This window comes from Formica exsecta, unplaced genomic scaffold (assembly GCF_003651465.1).
Source record: "Formica exsecta isolate Colony F162 unplaced genomic scaffold, ASM365146v1 scaffold20, whole genome shotgun sequence".
Classification (NCBI taxonomy): domain Eukaryota; kingdom Metazoa; phylum Arthropoda; class Insecta; order Hymenoptera; family Formicidae; genus Formica; species Formica exsecta.
In genome coordinates this window covers 522,623-530,379 of record NW_021849298.1, presented here as the reverse complement: position 1 = coordinate 530,379, position 7,757 = coordinate 522,623, and the positions used below count along the sequence as shown (strand labels likewise).

The 7,757-nt window shown below is 48.9% G+C and overlaps 1 protein-coding gene across 4 annotated transcripts in view; it reads right to left on the bottom strand.

The window, feature by feature from the left end:
- Window positions 1-464: 464 nt before the first annotated feature.
- Window positions 465-7,757, bottom strand: part of LOC115234550 (nuclear hormone receptor E75) — a 92,847-nt gene continuing 85,554 nt past the window's right edge. For 3 of the 4 annotated variants that reach the window (XM_029805717.1, XM_029805715.1, XM_029805714.1), the window contains exons 4-5: window positions 5,141-5,382; window positions 465-4,780 (exon numbers count right to left, since the gene is read on the bottom strand). In XM_029805717.1, the coding sequence (XP_029661577.1) occupies window positions 2,813-4,780; window positions 5,141-5,382 (2,210 nt within the window). In that variant the 3' untranslated portion in view covers window positions 465-2,812. Of the gene's footprint in view, window positions 4,781-5,140; window positions 5,383-5,848; window positions 6,249-7,757 lie in introns of those variants that run through there. The other variant, XM_029805716.1, reaches the window with a different exon arrangement.

Below are 7,757 nucleotides of genomic sequence, written 5' to 3'. Positions count from 1 at the left end.
ATATCAGTAAAATCAACATATAAGGATTTGAATATCCTTGGAAGGCATAGGTAGGATAAGAGATCTCAGACCTTGGAAGAATCGGAGAAATGTCGGGCTAGTGGTAAATAAGAAGACAAAATTTTTTTTATGTATAATTCACCAGACAATGTTTATTCAGACGACCTCACAAAATAAAATATAATTTGCTGTTTTTACAAACAGCAGTTGCTGAGGATGTCTTATATCTTTTATATATGCAGAGATAAATGTATAATATATTAAATCTATATGTTTCTTAATTAGCATTTATTAAATTTGCAATTTAATTATATGCTTATATTACGAATAAGTTTAAATAAAAATATCAGTAAAATCAACATATAAGGATTTGAATATCCTTGGAAGGCATAGGTAGGATAAGAGATCTCAGACCTTGGAAGAATCGGAGAAATGTCGGGCTAGTGGTAAATAAGAAGACAAAATTTTTTTTATGTATAATTCACCAGACAATGTTTATTCAGACGACCTCACAACTCCCAAGCGTACAAAATGACGTGCTCACTGGGCAATATGCGGGGCTGCATTTGTATTCTTGCATGTAGTAGAGTACGTTTTTATATCCATATTTTTTTCATTTTTTTTCCACCAGAAACAACAGCTGTTTGTATTCTCCTTCTTAATGGATAGGGAAATATATCATACTTTATATGTATCGTTCACTATAATAATTATGTGTAGTTTATGCATAACAAGTATTACGAATATCAACGCTAGGTTGTCTGCGGGGGAGGGGACAAGACAAGTGTTCGCTTTAGTGTGCATGTGTGTCGCTGTCGTGTAAATATGTCTGTTTTGCGTACATGTGTGTGTGCGTGTATTTTGTAAAGAGAGCCAGGAGGATTTTATTCGAGGACTCGCTCGAGGATCGGGGGTGAGTGTGATATCACGCTACACGGCGAAAAGGGGAGAAATGCACTCTCTTTAGATACAATAAATATAGAGGCCTCTAAGCTGGGTGTTTAGGAATATTCTGGTTAGGCTATATTCTAGCTGGGAGACAGACTGAATTTGAATGACTCATTTTGAATGTGCTTTTGATGCCCCGTTCTGACGCGAACCAGCTTCCCTTTAATCTGACCGAACGTAAATGCAACTCAGCTTGCAATCGATCTATAGACCGAGCTTAATAACGGACTTGGTTAAAGCAAGCTTCTTCTAGATCGAACCAAGGGGATCTAGTCCGTCTCGAAAAGAGGCATAAGTGTTTCTACAACTGTCTCAAGATCAGTTTACTCGCTCAGCGTGTTGTGGGTTTTTATGCGTGTTTGATGCGATATTTATGCTGGGATTGAGATATGCGGATGGTTAGGCGGGGAAGATGGGAATGGTAAAGAGGGGAGGGGGAGCAGGGGGGCAGGCGTCTCAACAACACGTCGGCGGCGGCCCGCCGCGTATCTTCTAACTATCCCTCATGATTTTCTCGAAGCAAAAGAGGTTCACTCGCGCCTACCAAGACATAGCCTTACGAATCTACTATTTACACTGCGCTTCGCCGTTCTATCGGAACTCCGCTTTGCTCGAGCGCTTCGCGGCTTCTCTCTCTCTCTCTCTCTATCTTTGTTTTCATCTCCCACTCTCTCGCTCTCTTTCTCTTTCTCGCTTTCTTTCTCTCTCTCTCTCTCTCGCGATCCTATCTCAATCTATCTGACTTTCATGCATGCACACACGACACATAATATCGTATAACGCGTTTAAGCGGGCCTATGATACCTATTTCGCTATACGGCGCGATTAGAGGATATAATTACTTCTCGAGTCGTTACTCCTCGAAGAGACGAAGAGACACGACACGTAGTGTATAAAGGTACGGTAATTGCAAACTAGCGGCCGCGGCGGGCCGATCAGTCTCATAACAAAACGTTTAATTCTTTAAAATCGCGTGCGCGATTCCCTCTCTCGGTTGCCACCGCGATCAAGAAGCTTTTCGATTTGCCCCGACTCATTTGCACAAGCACGTTCACTCGTCACTCGCTCGCTCTCATTTTATCTCATTCTCTCTACATCTTCCTCTCGTCATTCGCGCAAAAATATCATACGCGTCTTTTTTTTTCTACACACGTACACGAAAAAATGATAATTTTTTTACGATTATAATACCTTACACATATTACAATAATATTAATTAGTTTTATAATATTCAATAATTATAGTAGAGTAGATGATCGATGAATGAGGTGGAGACTGTACAGGATGCGCGATTTCCATGATTATCACATGTAGATAGATTATTAATTTCTGTAACACTCAACCTTTTATTTTTTTCGGTCGCTGATGCTCTATCTTCTAGATGTACACCTAGAGCAGATAGGTTTTAGGTAGGTAGACAGGTAGATAGGTAGTTTTAGGTGGATAGGTGGCTTCCCTTACACGGCATCGTTGCTCTCATCGGATCGGCACTCAACGCGCAAGCGTCCGTCCACGATGTCCATCGTCGTTTCGCACACTCGGAAAAAGCAACTCGCCACTGAGAATGTCTGTCTTCCTCATAAATATACGCGGAGATGTACCTCGACCGTTCCTCCGTAACTTCCACCTCCTTTTTTCGCGCGATTTTTTTTTTAGCAATAAGTAGTTTAAATTAATAAATTATTTGGTTTGTCACGCGCTCTCAGAGCGTCCTGGCACTTTCGTTTCTAGTTAAGAGCCGGGGAAGGTTATACCGCGTTACGACGACGATTAGCGCACGCCGGTAGGTGATAGGTGGATCAGACATCCCGATTTCGCGCGCGTTAGCACATGTCACGGGAGATCACTCGAGCTCGCGAGAACACTACGCTTCGAGGGAGAGAGCCTTGCACGGTCCGACGAGCGGTCTCGGTGATGGCGACGGAGATGGCGACTTCTTAGATAGGTTCAGCGGTTGCTGGCTGTCCGCGATGTCGACCTGTAGCTCCATCATGTTGCTCGGACAGCCGGACAATACCAGCGTGGCCGCCGTACTCGAGGTCGGTCTCGGACTTGTACTCGTACTGCTAGTCGCCGCCGCGGATAGATATCTCGGTGACGAAGCCGGGGAATTGCTAACAGCGAGATAGTCCGAGGAAGATTGCTGTTGTTGTTGTTGTTGTTGCTGTTGTCGCGCGCCTGTCGTCGTCGTGATCACTGAAGTGGCCGGCCACCTGTTCGAGTAACTCGTGGTGGCGCATTGCAGAAGACCTTGAGATCCTTGCGTCGTGCGCGCTGTCGCGGTAGTTGTCGATGCGCATTGTTCTGCAGGTGACGGCGATGCTGTGGGCGACCTAGGGCTGGCTTCGCCGCGCATTATATAGTTGTGTATGATATCCGTGCGCTTCAGCTGCTCCGCCGTCATCCGCGGGCCCTCCATCAGGCTTCTCGCGAGGGTGGAATGCGTGCTGCTCAGCAAACTCGCGGTCTGCGGGCACTGGGACTGCGCCGTTTGAGTGGGCGGACTTCGCGCCGGTGGCGAAGTCAGATGCAGATGCAACTGAGACTGCGTATGCTGGACCACCACGGCCGGCTCGGCTTCGGCGCTATCCTTCTGACGCAAAGCACGGAATTTCTTGTGCGGCTTGTAAGCCTCGTCCATCAATGAATTGGTGTCGTATAGCGGTGGCGCTTGGAGTACGCGTTTCAGCACCGGCATGTCCTCGACCTCCTTGTCTTCCGAACGCGGACTCGAGCACACGGACGTGGGCGCACTGCTAGCGCTGCTGCTGGCCGGTTTATCGGGCTTCTCGGTGCCGGATTCGATTCCGCTGTCGCTTGGTGAATCTAATTTGCGGAACCGCGGGCATTGCGGTGGCTGAGGTGTCTTCGACATAGTAGCGCGATGAAGCTCATCGTCGCCAGAGCTAGTACTGCCTGAGTTCGCTCGTCGTCTATGCGGGCAGAGTCCACCGGCTAGAGTAGCAGCCAGAAGAGGCGCGCTTGAGGCATGATGACCGCTAGGTGGTGCAACGTGATGATATTCTGTCAAGGAGGCAACTTCACCGCTGCAAGTACTTTCGGTGCTCGATACGCTACCTAACGGGCTTTTCACCGCTTCGTCCAGAGTTACGTCCGAAGCGGAACCCCAGGATGCCGGGGGCTCCTCCTCCATTGGCCAATGTGATTGTTGTTGAGCGGTGATAACGTGCGTTTGTTGTTGTTGCTGCTGATGTTGTTGTTGAGCCTGTAGTTGTTGCTGCTGCTCAGTCATTTTGAACGCCAGGAGTTTTTCAGAGTGGAGGGTATTTAGAGTTCTTAGATCGGGTATCTTCTTCAATAGCTCGCGGAGAATGTCGGGATGCTGGGGATGATTCTGCGCGAGTACCGTTTGTAAAGCGTTTCGGAGTTTGTTGTGCATACGTTCAACCAGTTCGGTATTGCGAAGCCCGGGCCTGTCGGCAGCAATCACCACCACTGAGCAGAACAATCCCAACTCAGCATCGGATAATCGCAAAGAATTGACCCTTTCGGCAAAGTCAAACATCGAATCCATTAGGAATCGAGCGTTACTACTATTGTGGATGGACTCTCGCTTGAGCACCTGGCCGTTTAAACAGATCATACTGTTCGTTTGAGCATCGAACATGCAGGCCAGTCGTACGAGCAGCACCTCGAAAACGCCGGCCTTTAGTAGCGTGACCTGGTCATCCTGAGCCAGCAGGCTGAATCCAGGTATACGTTTCGCGAATTCGACGACACCGCGAATAGCCGGCGAGAACCTCTTGGAGAAATCCTGTAACAGTTCCTGCTGTCCGGTCAATGGTTGCGGATTAGGATTCAAGGGGCATGCCTGTAACAGAAGGAATAAAATTTCGAGGTCAAAAGACGACGAATCGTTAAATCACATCGAAGGACGTCCACGTTGCCGTTGTCACTCGGAAGAGTATACCAGGCGTCCTCGTGAGTGGAGGAGAGACGAGACGAGACGAGACGTTCACGCGTTCTCGTCGGGTCTCGCTTCCTCCTTTGCGACAGCCGAGGTCGCCTGGTTATTGCGCGATTTCCGCGTAGAACGCTCGAAAGATCAAGACGGCCCAAGGCCCGCGGAGCTATTGACGTCAGCGTAGACGCCGACTAGTCAAATCTTAATGCGGCGCGAAACGGCTTGCGTAATCCGCCAATGTCAAGAGGAAAGGTCGAGCTTATTTACCAAGGTCGGTGGACACGCGGTGTAGTTGGGGGTCTCGCGGGCTCTGGCGAGGATGGGAGCCACTTTGTCTCTGGTAAAGTCGCATGTATCGAGATGGGCCCGCACCACGGTTGTGAGGAGACGTTGCTCATCCTCTAGTTCGGCTGCTACCGCCTTCTCCTGAGAACGGCTGTGGGAGCTCTGCTGCATGGCAGCCAGAATCCTGGCCTTCTCACGTTTTGGCACGCGGCCGAATCGCACCGCTGTAATCAGAAACAGATAATCACGGGTTAGATGTGCTGCGAAGCTCGTACGTCGCGCGCAAAAGGAAGGACGACGATAAATAGTTAATGCGATCAATGGATGAATCATGCAACGGACCCGACCGCTATCGCGAGATGACCTTCGTGCGAACGAACGTCGACATTCGCGTGATGCTCGCGTACGAAAGAGTGAGAGAATTGAAGAAAACGCGTCTCTCGAGCTACGATAAAATCGACGGTTATTCAAAGCGCAAGTACCGTCACACCAGATATGGTTTCGCGCTAAAGGTGGAAAAAAGTCAGAGGGGAAAGCGCACGACTTTCTCGCGCGAGGAGATGAAAGTGCGGCGCGCGAGCGGCCGCTGCTCTGGCGTGCTACGAATCCTCGGTTAGAAAGTACGTTGCTGCTAAACGATCGCTATCACACATCAGAATCGTTATCGTTGCGTGAAGGGACGACACCTACGTGCATTGTGATAGTTGACTACTCCGTTGAGGATCCCTTTCAGAATCGGTAACTCGTCTCCCATGACGATTTAGGGAAACCGTGTCGAGTAATCAGACTAATTTTTGGATTCGATTGCACTTTGACGCACGTGACTATAACTTTTATATCGGCCACTATAAATCACCACCGTCTAACACCGCGATTGTCACTGTCATACAAAAGCTCTCTGTCTGACGTTGCTCTCTCGCGCGACTAATAATCATCGAACGATCTTCTCGGCTAACTCGAAACACGAGTCACTCCAAGCGATCGCACGGCGGGATAGCGCGTGCTGCGAGGAGGAGGCTGCTCCGACTTTAAAGAACGAGCGCGGCCGTAGTACGCGTGCAGACACGAGACAGCATCACCGCCGACTGAGTGATGTTCCGCGGGTTGCGTTCAACAGCCCCTCCACTTATTCAGCCATCAACGATCCCCACCATCGCGCGCGATTGTGGCCTTTGCCGAGCCTTTGGCCTTGAACTTGGTTTCAGCGACAGCCGCACGAGGCGTACCGCCGACCTATATACACTATATAGCGAGCAAATATACGACGCGTCAAGCGTAGCATTTAACGTGAGGAGCGAGAAAGATAGTCGAATTTCTCTTCTATGCGCAGATGCGAACTTCCTTTGTCGGGGGTAACTTACCCTCGACGACCTTGGGCAACCCCTCACTGGCTACCTGCCCTGTCACCAGCTGTCGATAGTCGGCTTATCTATTTGCGGACTATCGATTTTTCACGTTGAAAATATGCCGGCGCTACAAACTACAGCGGACACAAGCACCGATTCTTCATCAATTATCAACTCTTCAATCTTTGTTTCATAATTTGATTTACGACTTAATCAGGAGAACGTCATTAGAGAGCGACAGCGTATAAATCTGTAGAAAAGTAATCGATGGACGTGTAGGAAGTGTCCCGCGCAAAAGTCAAAGTGACTTGATCAATATTCAAGAGCGAGGTCTCTCAGTATCTTTGTTCTTTTCAATCAGAATCTGTCAATCATGCACAAAAAAAAATTTGCCTTAACTCGATTCATCTCGCGGAATGCGAACTCGTTTTTGAAATCGCATTCGTGAAGATTCGCGCGGCGTCTTTGTAACCGAGGATACAACGCGACGAGGGTGGAGAAAACGCGCCCGGTCATAATGACGATGAGTTATCCGCAGCAAGGCGCGAAGCGCTATGACCAGTTGGTCACGTACCGCTTTGGCTAGACGGCGGCCTGTGACGGGAGCATGCGCCTACCGGCCAGGTGGATCCACGGACGTAGAAGGGGAAGAATTGATACGCGAAGGAGAGGAACGTACATCGGGGAAGGGGAATGTAGTTATGAGAAGCAAAGTTCGCGAGGTCTCCGCATGAAGTGTAGCGCCACGCGACGGCGCGGCATCGCCGTCGGCGATCGGTGGGGACGGCGCGTTCCACGACCGAAGAAGCTGAGACGATGATCGCTCGAGCCGGGGAAAGGAGAAGGACGGTGAGCGAGAACGGTGAGCGCGTAGTGGAAAAGGAGGGTGGATGATGGTGGGAGGGGCAAGCGGGGGAAAGGGGGGACGTATAGCGGTGAGTAGCGGTACTCTTTCTATGGACTTGGGAGTCATCCACCAGACGAACGCAGCGGCCGTCTATTGACCCCGCGAATCACGCGTTGATATCGGTAGGCGCATCTTTGCATCGATTTTTCGAACGAGAGACGATTTTGATATAAATATTTTTCGAAAATTTTAAAATTTATAGATTAATCCTTTTGAATCATCGTGCTTATGCTTATTAAAATATTGCAGATTTTAATCTGCCAAAATAAAAAAATAAATACCGTGGTTTCGTATCTATTTAAAGAAAGGCACGTACGTTCTAATTTCGTCGGGGGCATGAGATATA